General features: G+C 31.5%; 1 protein-coding gene across 3 annotated transcripts in view; it reads right to left on the reverse strand.

Annotated features, from left to right (window-relative positions):
- LOC143256628 (furin-1-like) overlaps positions 1-24,224 on the reverse strand; it is a 145,006-nt gene that overhangs the window by 101,334 nt on the left and 19,448 nt on the right. For 2 of the 3 annotated variants that reach the window (XM_076514100.1, XM_076514090.1), the window contains exons 5-7: positions 22,593-22,691; positions 19,075-19,209; positions 4,535-4,605 (exon numbers count right to left, since the gene is read on the reverse strand). In XM_076514100.1, coding sequence (XP_076370215.1) covers positions 4,535-4,605; positions 19,075-19,209; positions 22,593-22,691 — 305 coding nt within the window. Of the gene's footprint in view, positions 1-4,534; positions 4,606-5,579; positions 5,625-19,074; positions 19,210-22,592; positions 22,692-24,224 lie in introns of those variants that run through there. The other variant, XM_076514109.1, reaches the window with a different exon arrangement.

Consider the following 24,224-nt stretch of genomic DNA (forward strand, 5'->3'; position numbering starts at 1 on the left):
TTCACAACATCTGAAGACAACCCATTTCAAAGGGCAACCACCATGTTAGGAAAATAAATTAGTAATTTCCTTTACAATCTTAAACATCTCAATCAGATTTCTCCTGACTCTTTATTTTTCAAGTGAAAACAATTTGAGAGATTTCAACCTCTCTTCATAGTGACAACCCCTCTATCCAAGTCATCATTCTAATAACCTTTCATTGAACTCTTTCCAACAATTCAATGTTCTTCCTCAGGTAGAGAAACAAAAAATGAACACTACTCAAAATGTGGCCAAACCAGTGACCCATACAAGAAAATTATCACCTTTTTACACTTTTATTTGATATTTTGGTAGTGCAACCAAAAATCCTTTTTGCCCTACTACTAGCAACAGTGAACGGTTTTGGAGATTGATCAATTGTTACACCAAGATCTCTTTCTTTTGTGACACTTTTATTTCCATCCATATTGTACCTATAATTCAAATTATGATAACCCACATGCATTATCTTCCATTTATTACAATTAAAATTCATTCGCCATTTATTTACCCAACTCACTAAATGATATATATCCTTTTATAAATCAGGAGCATCTTCTTCACAGCTAGCAATACCCAAGACCTTAATATGAGTATTCAAAAGAGTACACATGATTCTACAAAATAAAACTTTATATGTACAGGAGGGTAGACAAAATACAGTAGCTTTCCTTGAAAATGTTTTTAATTTGTTATATCTTTTACTACATAACACAAAAATATATAAAACTATGTTTTTAAAACACACTCAATGATATCTGTTCAAATATGATCTGAAATCCTACTTTTAACACTGATTTTTGTAAATAGCCAAACTTTTCAAGATTTTAGTTACATATTCTCAAAAAGTGTTGTGCACCTGCTTTAGTTACTTGCATCTTCTTATTACAATTAGCCTACAAAATGACCAAACACATTTCTTGTTTTTCATGTTCATTCTTGATATATAATTATAAAAGTAGCTAAAATGCAAAAACAGGGATCTTTTAGGTTAGTTAAGATTATATTACACAAAATAAAAAATATTGCAATAATAATAAATATGTTTTATTTTTTATTAGGTGCACACATGAGCTGCTTGTAGTAGTTTCCAAGTAATGTAATTTGTTAGCATTAAATGTGCTACACATTCCCCTAGTGATTTACAACTTAAAAATACTGTTGTTTACCTTGTTATTTGCTTAATACAGTTAAAACAATATTACTTATTATGAAAACCTTCTACTATTATTTTCTCTCAGATTGCAAAAACATAATTTTGACAGAATTCAAAACATGAATCCTTGGCTTCAAAGTCCAAATTGCTGTGGTAGATGAGAAATGACACATAAACAAATCTTATCATTTCATACTTTACAGCTCTTATACTAAATAAAATTAATTTTTAGAACATGCATGACTTTTCAATCACTGGTGCAACTGTTATCAAATCCACTAGTTTTTGCAGCAAAGAGCATTCTGTAAAGTGTAATAAAATATACTTCAGCAAGTATACAAGTAGCTAAACAAGTAGTTTAATTGTTATTAAACATCACCATCTTTCTATATGTATAACCACCGATTTACAAATGCATCCATCTAACTAGCAATATAATATTTTTTTACTATGCATTCATGTAGTTCTATAGATAATACTAACTGCTAAGTCATGGTACAAATAAACTGATTTAATAAATCAAAGTATATTTTCAATCAGTAAACCTCAAACACTCAACTTGTACATGTTGTCAAACAATTCTGCTCTACAAGAATTAACAAGCCAAAGGCAATGATTATATAATGTATGTAGCTACTTCCTACAAAATATGCCTAAATTCACATCCTTATGGTGTATCACTAAAAAATGCAGAGATGTCAGCAATCAGAAATTTTACAAGCAGAAGTGTTTAAATATCGGTGTGCATTTTTTGTACTGCTTGCAGTGTGACAATACTTTTTAATGTGTACTGCAAGTATTTTGTAAATATAAATAAGAAAAGCAAAATGGCTAAAAGCTAAAAACACTGAGACAAAAATACCTTTGTAATATTTATTTTAAAATAGCACAATTTTATTATTGATACTGATTTAAACAGATCTTAACTCTATCACAACTGCATCACAGTGCATACATCATGATCTTTTTCAGTGTTACATTTGAAATTTAATCAAACTTTAACATCAATGCAGCCAATAAACATGGCATGAAGTTTTTAAGTTTATAATTCAAATATCTAAATTTTATGATATATAAATATGTTTAAAAAGTTATCTTCACTTTTTTGTGTCACATGCTTTGTCTGAGTTCTGAATTCTCATCATCAGAATTTTTTAGTTAAAATAAAATTCTACATTTTCCAAGCCATTAGAAACACAAATTAAACATAATTACAAGAGCATAGGCTTTGAGCCTCCTACCTCCTTGGCTTGTTGATATATCAATACATTCGTTAAAGCTATCAGACGTTCCTACCTTCCTCTCTCTTTCTTTACACATTGTTTGCTAATCAGCTTTATGTGGCTAATGAACATGTTTAAACTGATATAAAGAGTAGATACCCCTCTATATAATGCTCATTACATTTTTGTGACTATGGAATGATATTCTGCCATTGTTTCTTGATGCAAGAACCATGTAGTTTTGCTCTGAACATCTAATGAATTTTAACCTACTAACCTAAAAAGCCATATAAATTACAGTAGTTTTGGGATAATCTATTCTAGGAACTGAAATACAATGAGACTTATAGGAGAATAATTATTTTTACTTGAATAAAACACTTCAAATATGCACCGAGTACTAGAAATTATTTTTCTATGCATGCTCTTTATTTGTTATTGCATAGTTTTTAACAAAAATAAAAAAAAGAATTCTAAGCTTATCAACTTAATCTAACAGAACTAAAGTAAAATGAAACTCTTTTCAAATTACTCTAGCTATATATTACGTAACAGGGCTAGATTAGTGGAATTTGCTAATCAAATAATCATCAAGCTCAAATATTGATTACATTCAACTAATCAATTACTCCCACATGGGATGGATAAAAAACAACAACATAGTATTCAAGATATGGTATAATAACACACAATGCTAAAAATTGGGTCTCATACCAGTAGCAGGCAGATCAAAGATAACCTGTTATGCCTGTTATGTAACATTTTGCTTAAGAACAAACAACATGGCAATATTTCATCTAATAATCCATGATGATGAGAAAACCCACTTGTAGAGAAAAATACATGTAGAAACGGCTGATATGGGTTGAGAAAATTTTTTATGTAGAGGAGTGAACAATGTTTCAACCTTCTTTAGTCATCATCAGGTTCACAAAGAATGAAAGAGGTAACTGACAGATAGCTGACCACATGTTTGAATGGGGTTGTGTGATTGAGTGTAAAAATGTAGAGGGCATGCTTAGATGTTTGATTATATTTATTAATATAATAAATAATTCTCTCAACCCATGCCAGCCATTTTTACACACATAATATTTCATCTACTTAATTATGTTTGTAACATTAATTTTAAAAGTAATTTTAATTATTGCATGGTTGATATAATCAAAAACAATAATAGTCTGAAATATAAGTTGATTATTTTTGTGACATTAAGATATTCAATCATAACTTTGATTAATCAATTATTTTGTGTAACACTAATCAATGTAATAAATTAAAGAAGTTAATCACCTAGCTCTAAACAAGACACCTCACAATTAAATGCACTACAGGACACAGCTAATGGGATTTTACTGTCATTTATTGCTTTTTACATGACTTATGTGGCAACAACTACAAAGGACAGCAATAAAACCATACAGTTAAAAGTGAAACATTATTGGTTGAAACTGCAACTTGGAACTTCTTTGTGTTTAATAATGCAGTCACTGTAATTCAAAAAAAAAAAAAAAAAAACAAACAGTGTTATTAACTATATTTAATACTTTTCAATTTAATTATTTCACTGTACAGTGATGATTTTGCTGCATTATTCTTAAGGCAGACAAAATAAGAGGTAAAATACAAAACTTTACCAAAGAAAAAACTTGATATTCATACAGATGGTTGCAGAATGTATGCAAATAAAATATAAAAGTGTATGTGTGTGTGTTTTCTTATAACAAAGCCACATTGAGCTATCTGCTGAGCTCACCAAGAGTAATCAAACCCCTGATTTTAGTGTTGTAAATCTGTACACATACTGCTGTATTAGTGGGGGGCAAAACATAAAAACTGTAAAATAAAAATAAATATTTTGTTCTTCGCATGGAAATCACCTTTCACTTAAATTGATTCATTAAAGGATTCAGAAATTGTAAAGCAAACCTTCTGCAAAATACTTTATTGACAAAAACTTATTTTTTGTATACAAGACTTCTAATGTTTATTAAAAGCATGTTATGCTTTATGAAAATACATACAGTACACTCAGAATTATAGTAATGGACTAAAAATGTACTTAAAATGTTAATTTCATAATAAATCTGTGTTTTTAATACCAAGTGGGTAAGAAAAAATTAAGTTTTACTTGTTGTTTTCATCATTCTGAGGCATTGGATCACTGTCCCCACCATTGATATCCAAGCTTGCCAGATGATCCTATTTAAAACATAAGACAGAAGTATAATATACACTAAATCCAACTTTCATGAGCATAACTACAAAAAATTTAGTGTACAGCAATATTATGCCTTTATATTAAAATTCACAAGTCACAGGTTTAGAGTAGTCATCAACTTCAGCATATCCTTAAAGTCATGCATTTTAATATTATGCATCATTATATACCTTTGTTTTATCCTTTTGCTTTGTTGTTGTAAGACTTCTCTATCAAATTTGAGTTTCTAAGATAAGATCCTAACACAATAAGAAGCAAAGTTGTAAAAGGCCACCTTAACCATGAAACCAGCCACTAAACATAAGTTAGCTTTACAACTGCATACATGAAAATTCAGATATACTTCATAGCAGAAACCATTCTCCATATTTATAACACAGAAAACATATATATTTGGACTTCCAAAACTATGTACCCCCACCATATATTTAAGTTTCTATTCCCAACATTATTATCTTTATATCTCTTCCCTTAAACCTGTATCTCAGAAACATAATCTTTATTAATTCAAGTTAATTTCTTGAACTAAGTAGTCTGTCTTTTCACTCTTCCTAGCATCTCAAAATGTTTCCAATAAAATAAGGATCAAAGTGCACAATGCATTCCAAACAGGGCTCCAGAAAAGTATTTTGAAAAATTACAATAATCTCCTTAATTTCAAAGTTACAGGTTCAGCAAATGTCTAATTTCAAGCTCTACCAACAATCATGATTGTTATTAAACCTTTCTCTTGCATAAAATAAAGGAACCTACTTCACATAATTAAATGGTCCTTTCTATCCATATTATCTACAAAATAAAAAATTAATATCGTAAAATATCTAGTAATACCATGACCCACAAAACTATCCAATTATTAAGATTTATAATTAACGATCGTCAAAAATAGACCCCTAAGGCAAGCCAGAAGTTACATTCTCATCATCAGAAATATGCTCATTTTATTTCCACTCACCTGTTTATACCAAGAAATCTTAATTTCTATCCACTTCTTAAACTTTTCACCAATGTCTGTTAAAATCAAGCTTTATATAATAAAGCATCTATCTGGGTGTCCTTATCCAAAACAGAAAAAAACTATCAAAAATTTCCAATTAATTGATAAGTTTAAAAAACAAATCCTGAAACTATGATTATTGATTGGAAAATCCTATGCTTTTCTGACAATCTTGCTGATGACATGAGTGATTCTAATAAATCTATAATTCCCCAGATTCTTTTTCTTAAACCTTTTCCTTTACAAAAAAAAAAAAAGTTATTACATAAGAAACCTCCCAGTCAAAAGAAATTTTCACAATGTCCTCTACATCTCCTGACTCAGTGTCTTCAAACTCTTGGAATCAATCATTTCACAGTTAGCTCTACTTCAAAAACTTCCAAAGTTTTACCACCAACACTTTTTGCAACAATAAAAAAAGTTAAAAGAAAACCAACCACCACATTTAAGCAAACTAATCAGATGGTATATATTCTTCTCAATTATGTAAAATGCAGGTAAAATAATACATCATTACATTGTGTTTCTTCTATATATAATAAGAATCTTTTTAGAATAAATTTCAGATAATTTCACTTATAACTTCTTTTATAGTCCAAAAACATGAAAACTAGTCAAATTTGGTGTCTTGAACTAAAGTACTATCATAATCCTTCTTAACCTTAATAACAACTTATCTTACCACTTTTTTGTTTGATTAATTTCAATATCTTTTAATTTATAGCTAACTTTCCAACACTTACATATAGTTGGCATTATTTTTCATCTATGATCTAAATAAGTTTTTAATTTATTGATTTAAAAATGCAAAATTTTTAAAGGACTATCTTCCTTTCATCTAAGATGAACAAAATATTAAGAATATCCTAAGTGATATCAATATTCCATATATTTATATCAGATCCTCAGCCTTTTCTTTCATCAATACATATAATTTCAAAAGGTTGCTTATTTAAATATTGAATAGTATTTTGTAAATTAATAACAATTTCATAATTCATGGTTACAGTGTAAGTAAATCTTTTTAAATACCACTTTTTGTAACAATACAAGCAACTAATTAATTTTTCATTTTTAAAATTAAAATTAATTTCAAACAGGTACTATCTAACCAAAAGCTTTTCTTTGTTGAGTTGGAACTCATGCTGTCAATAAAACATGTAGGGAAAAATTTCTGAATGTCCTTTATACACTTGCATAACAAATATGTCACCCATAATACTCTACTGTTCCACTTTCCACATTACCTACATAACCTATGCTTTCCCACAAGCTAGACTTGTTTGAAAGTTTCAGTCATAATGAGTATTTGATTGTTAACAGGTAGTACAGAAAGTATTTCAGAGTTATGTAACTATTTTAAAATCAGTTGAATCCTGAAAATATTAAACTGAAATCAGACAGACATATGCATAAAACACTGATAGCCCAAAAAACCAGAACTATAAGGCACAAAATTAAGTTATCTACATCACAATAAAAATTGCAACCAGAACATGATATAAAATGTTGGAACTTGGGTCCAAAAAAAATGAGTAAAGCAGACCACTTTTATAGAAAAAAGAAATAAAGCTAAAACACTTAGATGAAAGGCATTCTTCTGAGCAGGGTACCTCTTTGTCCAAGAAACTCTTGAGAGACAGATGTCCGTTTTGTGACTGATAAAATGGCAAGGAGTCAGAACTTAACCAAACTAACAAAGGGCAACACCTTTCATGAAGCTCCAGCACAGAAGATGGAACATACATGTCTAGAATTAATACAGAGCTATACATGTCCTGATGGTAGTTTTTTTTTTTTTTGCTGCTGTTGTTATTAATGCACACATACATATATTCATGTGATTATGACCTATTTACATTGTAAATAGATATACAACTCTTGTGAAAGTTCTTTATAAAAATGAAACCAGTTGATGAAAGTTTTAAATTTGTCTTGCTTGATTCTAAAGATTATGTAATTTTAGAAAAATTAGACTTTACTTTTGGTTTTCCCTACTATTTATAAAAGAACGATTGTTATTTAACGTAGTTATACACACTCAGAATCAAAATAGTTCACAGGCAATGTGATTTTCAAGTGTAAAAATACTATTTATCATCTTACAGTTTTCAAATTTAATTACATAATCTCTAAAGCCTCCAAAATGAATATCAAATGTTGTTAAAGTAAATATTTATATTTTATTTTCCATTTTCTCTATTATATCATTAACTCTAGATATTATCATCAACATACAATGTAATGATTAAATTTAAGAAATTGAAATAGGTACACAACTTTTAAATGTTTATAGACTGTTCTGTAATCTTCTTTTTTCTCATGTGCATAATTTTACATCTTTACCTTTTCAATTAGTTTATTTTTAATTTTCCTTTCCATTTCTTTGTCTCATATTCTTGATTCAGGTATACCAACCTCCTCCTGCCAAAACAACCCTGTGGTTGTAATAGTATGGATTTGCATTACATAAGATAAAATTATATTTCATTATTGTATCTTTCAGGATAATTCATAGTACCGAACACCCTGCAAATGCATAACCATTGGCATTGGGCATAAAATACACAAAACCCATTAGACAAAAATACCATCATGCCTGGAAAATAACTCTAGGTAACAAAAGGAATCTCAAAGATACACACATAATAAAGTGAAAAAGCAAAACTTGTGAAGATTCATTCTGCCACCCTTCCAACAAATATGTACAACAGTTCCTAAGGAGTACAGAGACCAGAAGGACAAAGATATTGCTGAATGGCAATCATAATGAGATATAACCTGCAATCTATGTTTAATATGGTCAAGATAATCACAAGAAACAAGAGTTTGGGGTTTGTTTGTTGTTAAATGCAGAGCTATACAATAAGCAACCTGCACTGTACCCTTCATGGGCATCAAAGCCCAGTTATTACTGATATAAGCCTTTGAACACATTACTCAGCCAATGATGGAGGGGGGGAAACACAATGGATCAGCTGCACTAATACTGGAAACCACTTGCAAGATCCATCATTTACCATGGAACTTCTCATACTTTCATCTCCCATATTTTAGCACTATAAGATGTCTTAGGTTTTGTCAGTTATCATTCACTTTATCATGGATTGCCTTCCTGGTCTCCACCATAGAATCTCATTTTTTTTTTTTTTAAGACACATTACATTGTATATTCCCTTTCTCATTACATTATTTCATGAAGATGTTTCCATCTTTTTTATATATAGAGTGGGAGCTTGTATATCTTACTCTGTACAGGCTCTAATTCTGTTTTGCCTTAGCTTACCAACAGGCAGACTTTTTCCTGATTTTGTTATAAGTTTCTATGTTAATCCTGTGCATTTTATCTCCTCCTTAGTTTCAGCTTTGTTTTACCCTACTGACTCTCCAACAGTTAATGTTTACCTTCCACCTCCTTTCCACTTATATGCATGGATTTTCATAGGGTACCTCCTTCTCCTTTCTTTTATATTGGGGTTTTTACCATCTTCAGTTTATTTTGTTCTGGATTGATTTTTATTAACCTACATTTTAGTGGCTCATGTGATATATTTCTTTTGACTTTTTACTTTCTTACCATTTCCACATTTCTTCTTGGTGGGATGCAGTACAATACACATTGTGAGTTTCTTCTTTCTTTTCACAGCTTCTTTCCACTGAATCCATATCTCACCAGTTCCTTTCCTTACTCCACTTCTTTGTCTGTGATTTTGTTTCCTTCCTTTCTTTTTTGTTGAGTTTGGATTCTGATTTTACTGGCCTTTTGTTATTTGTCTCATTATTCCCATCAACACTTCCTGAAGGCTTCACTTAAGTCAAGCACCTTCCCTTTTCCCTGCATGTCTACATTGTTGTCCATTGAAGGTACTTCACATTTCATCTACTGAACACCGGGCCTACATCACATTCGTTTATCTCCCATTCTTTGGGTAGGTGTTTCTTCCTTCTTGGGGTACTGACATCCATCTATTGCCATTCTTCACTCTTTCAAAACATTCTTACCATCTGCTGACACGATAGATATTCTTCAACCTATTGGGTTTCAGCTCTGCCCATTTAAGAATTGGAATTTTTTCTTGTATGCTCTGGTCATTTATACTCCACTTAAATGCCTTTGGTGAGATCCTCTCCACCTATTTCAATGTACCTTTTATCCTAGTAATGTTTATAAACACCTTTTTCAGATAATACTATCACTTTTTTTGACAAATCAATTAAACAAGTGTTTCTCCTCAAACATGCTGCCATAACTGATATACGTGACTGCAAATTTAGGAGAAAGACAAGCAATACTGGGATCAGCTGGGGTGAACTGTAGCCTCCCAGGAGAACTAAGAAATTAAAGTAATGATAAGATGTATAAACTATAAAGAAAAACGAAAATGAAAGAGACAATGTTGTGGAAATGTTAAAGAACTGTTTAGTGAAATAAACACATTTATATGATGTAATGTGTTGAATAAAACATTTAATCTATAAATAGAACCACATGTAAACTGAAAATAACAGACAATTTTTACTCCCAACCGAACAGAGCAAAACAAAGGATGTCACTAATCACAAAAAAAAATCTTAACCTAACAATAAAGATGTACAATATTGGAAGAAATTTGTGTGAACTCCGACCAAAGGGTTCACACACAAACCAAGTGTACAGGAAAAAGTATAAAAATAAAAATTAGATGTGATTTTATAAAATTAACTAAGGGTGTAGTCACAATAACATATGTACGAGATGTGATATATGAAAAAAATAACAATATCCTTAAACTACTGATTGATATACCAGTCAGGTGAATTACAAATAACCTTAAAATAACAAAGACCATGGTAAGCCTAAGTGAATTGTTGAGAAGTGTTTGTATTTTTCTTATAGCAAAACACATCAGACTATCTGCTGTGTCCACCAAGCAGAATTGAATCCCTGATTTTAGCATTATAGATCCATAGACTTTCCACTGTCCCAACAGAGGACATGGTAGAGGAGAAAAGATACAACTAAGATTAACTGCTAACCTGAATATTGACCAATCTACGTTAAGTTATGGAATCTTATAAATTACAGATAATAACATTAACAACAAAATTATTCAACCATAACAGTATACCAATTTATCCTTCCAAAGTCAGCAAACTGTAATCCAAATTATGTGAGCCTCCCAATTTGAGGTGAAGGCCAACAAAGGTCATTTCATTGAAAGATCAATCTCCTGAGGAAGTAAAGTCAATACATTTCCCATGAAATGTTACCACCTGAAACCTGTGTAAAGGTGCTGATAGAATATATAACCTTTGAAGTAGAATTCATAATTCAAAATAAATAATCAAATCCCACTGTATTAGCAGTACAAAATAAGTTGCATTAATGCTTTTACAATGGGTTGAAGATCAAAGGCCATGTTATCACAATTGTTGATATTCTTTCAGAGTTTTATTGAAATACTATTTTATGAATTTATGACAGTAAGTTTCTTATCAAACAGAAAATAATTCAAACTTTAACATTATATATGAGTTAATTTCTTAATTTTAAACTAAATATTAAAAGAACATATCTAACTATAGATTTTAGTGAATCATATGTTATGTTGAATGCAGCACTGGTTAAAATTAGATGTTTGTGATGTCAAAACACTATTTCTGTAGTTTTGTACAAATTAGGAACTCAAATTAGTAATACTGATGAGCTAGAATGTCTTTTTATTTTGCTGAGATGCATCCTATGTTCTGAATCAAACACAGTGGCCTGTCCACCTTTTTCCATTTTTGGAAACTATCCATTATATACACTTACTTCAATAATCTGTCAAAAGGTAATCACATCCTTTCAAACCAAAACTTCAAGAACGCAGGTTGTGTCTTTATTCTGTGAAACTTATAAGTTTCATATATTTGTAACCCTTTTTTAATGGGCTCCATATACTATACACGAGTTTGCTTGTTTGTTTGTTTTGAATTTCGCGAAAAGCTACTCGAGGGCTATCTGCACTAGCCATCCCTAATTTAGCAGTGTAAGACTAGAGGGAAGGCAGCTGGTCATCACCACCCACCGCCAACTCTTGGGCTACTCTTTTACCAACGAATAGTGAGATTGACCGTCACTTTATAATGCCCCCATGGCTCAAAGGGCAAGCATGTTTGGTGAGACTGGGATTCGAACCTGCAACCCTCGGATTATGAGTCGAACGCCTCAACACACTTGGCCATGCCAGGCTTACGAGTCTGCCTACCCACTTGAACACATCAAGTATTTACATTACAACTTTTGTTACAGAAAGGGTATCTTCACAAAATTTGGTGGACTTTTTTTCCTAAGTAAAAAATTAATGAAATTTTTAATGAAATATTTTTACAGATTTGTTTGTGAAAATATTGAAAGTGTTTCATTACTAGTCTGAGTGCAAAGTGATTTCATGTTACGATCAAAAACTATTCTTCATTCAAAAATCTGGTATATTATTTGCATAATCTCTAAAACCTCCTAAGTATATTTCAAATGCTTGTTTTCAGTAAGACTTTATATTTTATGTTACTTTCTGTACTCTAACTATGTGGGGTCTGTCACTTAACCATCATAAAAAAAAAAATGAGGAAATAAATATAAATTGTTTTCTCATGCTACAAAATGCAAATGTTTATTCTAAGTAGCTTAGATCAAATGACACTATGTATGAATATATACATTTATTATATGGATCTTCAAGTCATGCCTACCTAACATTACATAACTTGCAAGGATGCAGTGCACATGCACTCGGGTCACCTATCCAGTAATATAAAACTGACCATTAGTCTTCCTTGTCTTGGCTGTGTTAGTGGACTGCTATTTTGTAATATATAGGCACATTTCAATTAAAATACATTATATATAGATTGTTATTTTTCAGAAACAAATTATTAAACAAATTTTTCTCAATATATAGTACAATAAATTAAGAAATAAGGCAAACAATTACCAATTCTTGCTAAAGTTTTGTACTTGGTTGTTGCTGGACAAAGGTTGCTTAGTCTTTTAAAATTTCACACGTTGAATAACCAAAAAAATTATAACTACACAGATACCACAGAATTCCACTATAATTTATGATCTGTAGTCATTCTAGCATAAAGAAAATAATGATTTATATTTATTTCCTAATTTTTTCATGATAGTTATAAGACTGATCAATTTGACAGATCTCACATGGTTAAGGTAGAGAAAATAACAGACAATTTATAAAATCTTACTGAAAACAAATGTTTGAAATATATTTAGGAGATTTTAGAGATCACACAAATAATATCTGAAACTTTTGAATTGGTTTGTTGGTTTGGTGTTTTATGGCATAAAGAAACTAGGCTATCTATGCCAAACATTTAGTAAATAGTAAAAATTAAAGTAAAATTAGTAAAATTCATAAAAAGAAATTAAGGTAAAACAAAACAAAGTTTAAAAAAACATAAATAGCATTAAAACCAATTTTTACATCTAGTCTACAGGGGTAAGAGAAAAATTACAGGAATAGAAGTTGTAAAGGACTTTCTGTAGCATAATTGTAATTGTTATAACTCACCAGGAAGACTAACAGGTACATTCAAAAACCACCATTAGTCACCTGAAGTTGGCCTTTCCGAGTTATTTGACGTTATGGCCATCTTCTGAAAGTAAAGTAATTGAGGTTTTAGAAAGAAGACTTGTAGAAAATTTTAATTGTAACTCGCCAGGATGACTAACAGAGTTAGTCACCGGAAGTTGGTCGTTCCAGTCCTGGTTTGGAGTTATTTGACGTCACAGCCATTTTCTAATTTCAAATCAAAATACATGTACTTTGATTCTTCAAAGGAAATCACCTTAAAAAGGTCTAATGCATAAATTAAAAAGCTTAAATAGCATTAGAAAGACTAATGACCTTTAAAAAAATAAAAACATTTCCAAGGTGGACAGTGTCACCATCACCAATAACACTGTCTAATGTTATGGATAAACCTTGGGACAGAACATGTTTAAAATAGTGCCGTCATTGAGTCATAACAACAGCAAGACAGTAAAATGTGGTTTACTGTGACCAGAGTGTTACACAGACAACATACTGGCGCATCAGTCCCAGATAAAACAATACAATTAGTTAAAAAAATGTGACCAATGCATAGTCTAGTTTGAACAACTTCCTCTTCCCAATCCTTACAGTAGCAAGACGGCCAAAGTCCAACAGAGGGTTTTATTTGGAAAAGCTTGTTTTCACACTGCTCACTCCAAATCGACTGCCAACTTGCATGGTGCCAAGCCTTGTATATAGGACTATAGTCCATGTATGAAACAGGCACAACAGTGATTGTGCCAGAGCAAACAGATTTAGCTGAGGTGTCGGTGAACTCATTCCTGCAAATACCAACTTGGCCTGGTATCCAGAAAAACTGGATAGAAGTAGATGTTAAAGAGAAATGGGCTAGTCAGTCTTGAATATAGACGAAAATGGGGTGTGAACTAACATGAAGAAATTCCAGGGCCAGTAGAGAACTAAGCAAGTCAGTATAAATAGTGAGATTTAAGTACTGCTTATTTTCTATGTGATCCAGGGCAAGAGAAATGGCATACAATTCAGCAGTGCACACAGACAAAAGTTGTAAAGAGGATTCTGTAAGCAACCACCAAACCAAAGAAACCATGGCAGAGCCCACACAGTCACCTGATTTTGAGCCATCTGTATAAATATTAATGGAAAGATCACTTGAAAGATGTTCAGCAAGTAGACAGTATTTCCAATCTAGAGTATCTAATTTTCTCAGATAACTTAAAGATAGGTCACTGAAAAGGTATGGCTCACCAAAGAAGAAAAACACAACCCCATGTGGGATGCTTTGGTAAGGAATGAAGTTTTGAAGTATATAGTAAAGACAGTTGCAAATGGCATAGGTGCAAAGAAGATTCATGAGACTCTGTTTATAAGCTCTGAACTGGGGAAGTGCAGAAAGCCCCAGTGCAAAGCCAAAGTCCCTGATGATGAACAGGCTCCAGCATCTTTAAGGCCAAGGTCCTGGCAGAGCCATAGACCTGTGATACATAGTCAAGTTTCAATCGAATAAGAGCACAATATATCTTTAGCATAGAAAATCAATCAGCTCCCCAAGTGGTGGAAAAGTGTACATGGAGGAGGTTCAGTGCTCTTGTACATTTGACCCGTAGCTCCTTGATGTGTGGTATAAAAGTCAGCTTACAGTCACAGATAAGCCTCAAGAACTTAATCTCATAGATCACAAGCAGCACAACTTCATCGATACAGAGTCAAGGTCAAGATGAATACACCATTTGCAGCAAAAGTGCATACAAACAGTTTTAGAGAGAGAGAAGTTAAAGCCGTTTGCTGTGGTCTACTTCAATAAATAACTGAAGGCAATCTGTAGCTGCTGCTCAATATACCTCATGTTCAACAATTGACATGAGATGTGCTAGTCGTCAATATAGAGCCCATTTGCAACAGTAAGAGGGAGTTGTTCAGTGATGGCATTAATCTTTATACTGAAAAGTGTGACACTCAAGACAACCCTATGGAACTCCAAGTTCCTGTACAAAAGAACAGAAAAGTGCCAAACCCACACAAACCTGGAATCTCCTGTCCATTAAAAAAATTAATAAAAATGGGCAAATGGCTACGTAACCCACATATATGGAGGTCTCACAAAATGCCATACCTCAATGTTGTATCATAAGCCTTCTTAATATCAATGAATATTGATACCAGATGTTGTAATTTGAGAAAGGCTTCTATGACTGGCATTTCACATCAAATCAGGTGGTCCATGGTTCCTCAAATCAAACAAGACAAGCATTAACCATCCTCTCTGAGGTCTTACAGTGACAGCTTGTCAAAGCAATTGTACAATAGTTTGAAGGAATCTTGGGATTCTTCCCAGGCTTAAAGAAAGGTACAACAATAACCTGGCACCAGACATCAGGAAAAACATTCTCCTGTCAAATCCAGTTAAAAACAATCAGAAGAACAGTAAGAGAAGCAAGAAATAGATGGCACAGCATTTCATAGTGTACATCATCAGGTCCAACCAATGAAGGGCTAGTTTGAGTTCCACAGGACGATTATATTCATAAAAACAATCATCTTGAAAGGAAAGAGATGATTGCTCTGCCTGAGTCTTGATGGCTAAGAAGGTGGAGGAAAAAGCAGAAGTGCTAGATACCCAGTAAAAGCTTTCACCTCAGTTAATAGCAATGCTCCAGGTATCAGCTACTTCCTGGCCATCAGAAAACAAGATCAAGAGGGGGACAAAATTATAGAAAATTCCAGCAACTGATGACGTGAACAAATGATTGTTTTACATCTTGGGGTGGGAGATGTATCTGTTGAAATTCCCTTACCCAGACCAAAGGAAGTGGATCTTGGGATTTGCTGTAATGTACAATAGGGACAGAGATGGGTATTGAAGTTGATTAATCAACTTTTTTAACCATGGAGGTCAAAGAATATTTCATTTGGTTTGAAAATGTTTTCTTTTGAGACACCGAGAGATCCATCTGCACTTCCACTGTCGCAGTGGAATGAAGTGCAGCAGCATACATCCAAGATGAAGTGGAGAACAGCAACTTTCAACCCTCAGGGTAAGTAATGTTGCAAATCGTTTTCAAACACTGCACCTCTTTTTCTTCCAAGCATTCAGGGCAAGAACAAAAGAAGAATGGGTGAGAGCCATTGTAATTGATGCAATGAGGGTCATAGCCATCATGATCCTTGTAATTGCATTGAGCACACATCAAGGAACCACATCAGAGTAGCATGAGGTGTAACCTCAAAAGGTATATCCCCAATTGCCTTTGAATGCAAGAGGAGTTCAGTGTGTTGAGATGTGGACGTTTCCACCAATATGTCACCAGATCAAAGCTTCTTTACTGACTCTGGAGAGCCAGCAAGTCCTTCTAGTCCCTTCTGAATGAAAAAGGAAGACATTTGCCCTAAAGGTTTGTCTGAAAGAGAATGTAGTATAAGAAAACGAGGTACAACAGGTGTTACAGATGTTGAAGATTGCTCCTCGGAATCTTCAAGATGTGGTTGTTTACCTATGGACTGTTTTTTCATTATTTTATTTACATTTTTATTTGGAAGATCCATAATAAAAAAAGGAATATTTCAGTGCCCACTCACCCCACCCACCATAGAACCCTACGAGGGGACGTACTACAATGCCAAATAAGGACTCTCCAGCAACACAAGGGTTTTGTGAGTACTATTGCCAAACACCAGCATCAGATATAATGTCTACAACACCTGTTGGGAACATCCAACACTGATACTATGTTAACCCTAACCCAAGTGGACCAGCCAATTGACCCTCAGAGGCCACCCCAAGGCTGCTCGTCTACAGGAAATCAAGGTCAAAGTGGTATATTAGGGTTGGACCCCTCAATCACCAGAATCCTCTCTTCCCCAAGTCACCACACAAGGCAAACACGTGGATGGATGATCAGGTCCCAAAGGAGGTAAACTGGAAGAACAGAACTTTCCCTAGAAGCTCCCCTCACCACGTACAGGAAGCCACACAGAAGGGAAGATTTTTGGGACAAAGAACAAATTTTTTAATCATAGCATGAAATCACTTCCCACTCAGACAAGTGATAAAACAGACCTGATATTTTCACAAACAAATCTTTCATAAAATACTTCACTGAAAACCTTAATTTTTTGTGTACAAAGAACTTGTAATCTTTACTGAACAACTACCAAATTTTGCAAAAATATGAAAACTGCACCAAAAAGCACAGTATAGGAATTTAACATGTTTACAAACTTGCGTATATTATACTGAGCCCACTGCAGGAGGGTTAATGATGCACTAATTTCCACATCTGGGAAGAAATATAAAATAATTCTACTTTGGAATAACTCAACAAGTTATAAAGAGAATTACTGTATAATAAATAGTAAATGTGTCAATAGAAATTGATATAAAGATACGGAAAAAATGAAAATACACAAATAAAAACTAAGAGAACATAAACTAAATGTCACAACACGAGTACTACTGAAAGAGAAGTGATAGTTGGTAGAACTGAATATAGGGTGTCACATGCACCAGGAAAATGTGTTGTATTCTTATTGGTGGAGGGTTGTTGCATGGTAATTAACACGTGAAACACATCTGAATCAGTCAATTCAAAGATGGACTGGAACTTCAGGGTTTGTGGCATGCAAAATCTTTTTTTTTTTTTTTTTTTTTTGCATATTGAGGACAGCACTGCACAAGAATAGCTATTTATGCAAGTGGAGGTAATGTACCACATCAGAAAAGAGTCAGTGGTGAGTCATAAAAAACACTACCTTACTTACAGCAATGCTAGGCTACCAAAAATTTGGGTGTAAAGCTACACAGCAGGTTATCAGCACTCCACCTGTCACAGGTATCCAAATTCAAGATTTCAGCTTTGGAAGCCCATACCCTTAGCATTGATCACTAGTGGTAGCTACACTAGAGGGTAAGTGGATGTAACATGCATGAAAAAATATTACATACATGACCCTAGAATGGTATGATAAAAGAAAGAAAAACACAAGATGCTGGAATCCTAATCAATTGTTGTATGTAAGTTTCTCTAACCAAGTAAAAAATATATTCTTGTTCTATACAAAGATTCCTAACTAAACCTTTTATTTTTCAAAGAGACTTGATCTCAATGCGTGTGTGGGTATTTTTCAACCATGAATGTCACAGTAAAATTGTAATAGCTACAATATCAGCGAGACATGTAAGTATGTTAATGTAGATACTGTGATCCTCAGCAAAAGAATCAGGAAAATAAAAACAACCAAAATGAGTGCAGAAAAATAATATCTTAAAATTAGCCAAATCATGGTGTGCAATATAAATAACAAACCTTGTTTCAAAAATGAACTCTAGCCTCAAAATCAGTAAATGAAATAAATAAAAACTCAAGTATTTATTAATCTCATATGACACAAGCACCCTTATGCATAACTCAAATGAATTCAATATTAAAAATATAAAGCATACCTGAAAGCAAAAGAAATTGAAAAAATTCAAAGTAGCAAGTATGTTTAGAACCAAAATTAAAACTGTAACAGTCAAAACCAGCTCTGCAGATGTGGAGAGTAACAAAGTCTGATCAAAAATGACCTTCATTAAATAAAGGAAAATTAAAACTGGTATGCAAATACATAAGAAACATTCAGAAATTGAGTTATGTTTTGTTGGCAGCTTAAACTCAAAGAAACAAGGAAAGACTTACTATTTCAAGGGCAAATCTGCCTGATTTGAAATACATAAAACACAATAAATTTGCATTTCCACATACTAGAAGAAAAGAAATTACATTTCTAGAAAGTTTACACAAATTTCCCACTGAATATATAAAAATAAAATTACCAAGATGTGATGTCTATCAATATATCAGTGAGAAATGTTGAACTCTGAGTAGAATGGTTATAATAGAAAAAAAATATTGACTTACATAATTCTGAATAAGATCAGGATGGTTAGTCTGGATGCCATCATCCAAAATGGTTACTACCACTTTTTTTCCTGTGTAACCTTTATCCCACGCTGGTTTAACATTCATATCATGTCCACCCTTCCCACCATGATGCTGAAATAGAAATCAAATGTTGATGTTTGAATTATGCACTAACTAAAAAGAACTAGCATCTGCATATATTCTCACTCCTTCTATTGCCTCAATCATCTATTCCATTTTACTTCCATAAAAGAAAAGTCCTCTTTTAAGTGTTTTGAGAAAATAACACAAGTTCTTTAAACACTCTAGAAAAAAGTACTCACACAAAATCTCTACTCATTTACTGTTTTGGAAAACGTTTTATTTTTACTCCCCAAAAAATACTACTCTCAAAAAATTTTCATAAAATATAACCCAAGTTTATTGTTATGAAAAACATTCATAGATTTTTACATACAATATTATTAGGTTGAGGAATAATTCGTGAGCATTTTTAAATAATTTCATTCAAGCATTACATGCAAGACTATACAATACTTCAATGCATGAACACATTACACCCAAAACATTTATTATGATACTTTATTTCATGTAATACCTAGGTATATAGTATGCATTGTTTTAAACAAAATTGCAAGAAATTAAATGCGAAAAGCAGATGGTGTCGAAAATGCTCGATTTTGTCCACTTGACATTCCATTTAATGAGCTGAAAATGAAAGCAAAAATTAAAGACATATGAAAATCAAACACACCATCTATTAGAGCAAAAAATTATCTACCAAATGACATGAAATATTTTGTGAAAGCGTTTCATTTATGAATATATTTTGTTAACTTGAAAAAACACTCACGAATTATTCCTCAACCCAATATTTTATCATTATAATGCACCTTCTGTGATCCCACAAGAAAATGTCATTCTCTATTAACCACAAAAAATACTGTTATTCTAATTAAAAATTATAACAAAACATTTCATTTTCTTCTAACAAAAGCTAATATTAAATTATCAAGTAATATTAAATGTCTTCAATTATGTAAACAATTTTTTTTGTTACAATATTTCTTAACAATAACTGCAAAGTGAAAGCAAAGAACAGTTTATAACAACAGATGTTTGGTATATCCAGTGTCACCGAGGCCTTTTCTCAAATGCCAGAACTGTTCAGGCCAACTTGGATACTAAGACAGTAATGTTGAAAAGCTATTTGTATTAGCAAACTGCTTGACAACCACTGTTACAGTATGAACTGGATTGAGTTGATGAATTCTAATTTTTCATAAATTTTATTTATTTGTTAAATAATGATATTTATTCATTTATATTATGAATTATATTATTTGTTAAATAATGATATTTATTCATTTATATTATGAATTATATTATTTGTTAAATAATGATATTTATTCATTTATATTATGAATTATATTATTTGTCAAATAATGATATTTATTCATTTATATTATGAATTATATTATATTGTTATATTATTCAAAACAGAACAATACCTCCCCATCTAACCTCAAAATTTTAGATCCAATTTTACTAACTTAACATAATATCATAAACAGTGCATTTTTCTACACAACAGAGTACTTTTTTGTTTAAGACAAATGCATTTTCAATTCTAATTTTTGGCATTTTGCTTCATTAAATGCTATCTTTAAAAATACAAAACAAATTATGCAAAAATTAGGCAAATGTAAAAAATTTTAAATTTCCTATCATTAATGTTTTTAGTCCATAAATCCTATAAAATATACTATTTTTTCAGCAGTAAATAATGTCCAAACAGATTTCATTTAAGGGTTTTGATCAGAAAATTATAAATTAAATATATCAAATTTTCACTCAACTTTAGACCTAACAAAGATACCATGAATAAGTCTGTTAAGTACATAAATTATGAGAACAACTTGTCACTTGATTTTATGGATCACAAAAAAATGTTAAATATCTTTCTTAAATCAGCTACTTAAACAATAATATATCATATCCTATGGTTTGAAAAAATGTGGTAACCTATTCATAGATTAAAATGGCTGAGAAAACTACTTGAGGGATGTTTTAAGTTGTCTAATGGTTATTCACATGTCATATAATAAAGTAAGTGTATATAATGGACCACTTCTAAAAATGGAAAGAGGTGAACTGGGCTACTGTGTTTGATTCAGATTCAGCACATAAGCCATATCTCAGTAAAATAAGAAGATAGGAGGTTCTTATTTTATACTCTAGCTTGTCAATAAGTAATCTGAGTTCCTCATTTGTACGAAATTACAGACTAAGTAGTTTCACATCATAAACATCAAATTTTAAAGTGATGCATTCAACATACCACGTAACTCATAGAAATCACTATTTAGATGTGTTCTTTTGTTATTTATTTTTAAGTTAAGAAATTAATTCATATATAATATTAAAGTTTGAATTATAACCTACAATTTGATTCCAAACTTACTAACATAAATTCATAAAATAGCAGTTCAATAAAATTTTGAATGGAAGTCAACAAATGGAATGACATGAATTTTGACCCATGACCTATCACAAAAAAGTTAAGAAGGAATAATAATATAATAAAAGGTTTTACAAGGTACACATGCACACAGAGCATGGGCAGCACAATTTGATGGTATGTGTGACCTTCACATTCTGTAAGTGATTTACAACTAATAACAGCATGAATAATACTTAGATATGGCTCAAAGGTCAATAAAACAATAAAATTGAACTATAAATAGACATGCTGTTATGAGTTTAAAGGCACTTAGGAAAAACTAATATAGTTTCATGTTATAATGAAGTTATTCTAGAAAGAAAAAGGGGGTAATTTAGGTTTGTTTCATTTTTTTACAGTAGTTATGAGTTTGGTCATTGATCAACCTTGTATAGAATTTGGGTAGAGAAAATAAGAGATAAAATATAAAGTTTTACTGAAAACAATGCTTTGACGTGAATTTATAAGGTTTAGGAGATTAAACAAATGAAACTTGTGATTTATGTGATGAAGAAAAGTATTTTTAGTTTAAAATGAAAATCACTTTGCACACGAAATTTTCAAAACAAACAGTGTTGAAAAACTCAACATATTCATGAACAGTTTTTTTTATTTTATTAAAAATAATTCACTACCAAATATGATTTTCTGTACATGAAAGACTGCTAACTTTCAAGATATATATACACACACACACACACTATATTAAAAGTTAGCATTATTAAATCTATAGAGACTTTAAAGGAGTGAAAAGAGATCACATGGTTGGTCAAATAGACCAAGCTTGTACTGAAAGAGTTAATTTTGCATAATATTTGAATACTATAAAAAAAAACTACAGTTTTGAACCTACATTGTATGTTCAACCACACCTGCCTCTGGATTTTAATTTTTTTCTTTTTAAATTAGAGGAAAGATGCACAAAAATACAGCAGTTTGAACATTTTATTTACTAAATCATTCTACAAACAGTTACTTGCAATACATAACACAAAACATTCTTCTCACTTACCAGATACCACTGATCCTGATATAATGGGTCAGGAATTTCATTGAGCTTATAGTCTCGCTTCACTCTCTTCTTTGAATATTGTTGTTCTACCCACAAAACCTACATCACATAAAGACTATAAACTCAACTGTTTTTATGTAAGAAAAGTAAATTACTGATGTAGTATTTAAAGAATAATAATAACAAGACATTTTAAATTACAATCAGCTGTATTAATGTAAGCACGTCAGCACAATTTTAGGATGCCTCATCACCATGCATACGACTGAAACCCCTCAGGACATGAAGTTTTCTTAAATGACACCATCAAAATGTATTATAAGCAGCAAGCTGAAGAACAGTTTCCATAGTACTAATTAAGTATGTTGAATAAGAAATAAGTTCCAGCAATCATAAAACATTTTACTCAATCAAGAAAGAACTTTCCCCTCACAATTAACTATCTGTAATTGGGAACCATATGTTTGGTAAACAGTTTGTTTTAACAAGTGCTATTCATTGATGGTCTTTACTGATATACTTGCTTTTTAAGTATGATAGTATCATGAGAATATTTCATTTGTAGAAATTTTGTACTTATGAGATTTTTAGTAGAAAATGCTTAGGCTTAAGAAATTAATGTGTTTAACATTGAAAGCTTTAAATTTTATTTTAATTGCACAATTTTATTAAAAATAAAAATATTTTTTCTTCTCTACAACACTCAAATAATGAAATTCCTGAATATTAAGATTCTAAAGCCTATTTTGCAGATTAATAAAAATGATGATTAACTTCTCTTTAATAACCAAGCTAAATTAAAAGAATGATGTTCAACATTTTTGGGGTTCACTAGTATCTTAATTCTGTTCAACTAATACTTTATTATTTGTTATTAAAATTAACCAACTTCTAAGCATTCAAATTACTTATTAAAAAACACTAATACCCTTAAACAATGTCATTTGTAACATTGTACAGATGACCTGTATAACAGATAATGAATAGTGTGGTATAAGTGAGAAAAATAACACCACCAAAAGTGAATAAATGGAATGCCTGTTTATATTTCAATGAACATTTAACCAACAGCAAAAATAAAAATATCAAGAGTAAATGTAGTTTTCATCATAATTCACAATCTCATCCAAAATATATATTACTATCAAAATCAGTGTATTAGGATGGTTTAACAAATGTTACTGAAAACAATTTACGTTATGTTAAACATGTACAATGTAAGTTAATATTTTCCTAAACTGAAAATGTATTTCCAATAATATTTACCTTCGCTGACAATATAGCTGTTCTTCAGCACTGGTTTTGCCTATCTACCTATCTAAGCATTGATCTCACATGCCCCAGTCTTTTATATCCAACTTAAATGCCTGTGGCAATAACTAATTTGCAAATTTCACCACCTTCATCAATGCACCTCTATCCTGATACTGTATATATGCACCTCACTTAGATAATGCAATCACTTCTTCAAGAATTACACCAGCCCTTAGTGTGGAAGCAGGACAGGAGAGTGTCAGTGGAGATAAGTATTATTGGAAACACATTTTCAGTTTATAAAAATGTTAACTTCCAAAATACACCATCTGCTGATAATACTGCTAGAATTCCATACTGAGGAGATGGAAAGGTCAT

Source organism: Tachypleus tridentatus, chromosome 1 (assembly GCF_004210375.1).
Source record: "Tachypleus tridentatus isolate NWPU-2018 chromosome 1, ASM421037v1, whole genome shotgun sequence".
In the NCBI taxonomy this organism is placed as follows: Eukaryota; Metazoa; Arthropoda; class Merostomata; order Xiphosura; family Limulidae; genus Tachypleus; species Tachypleus tridentatus.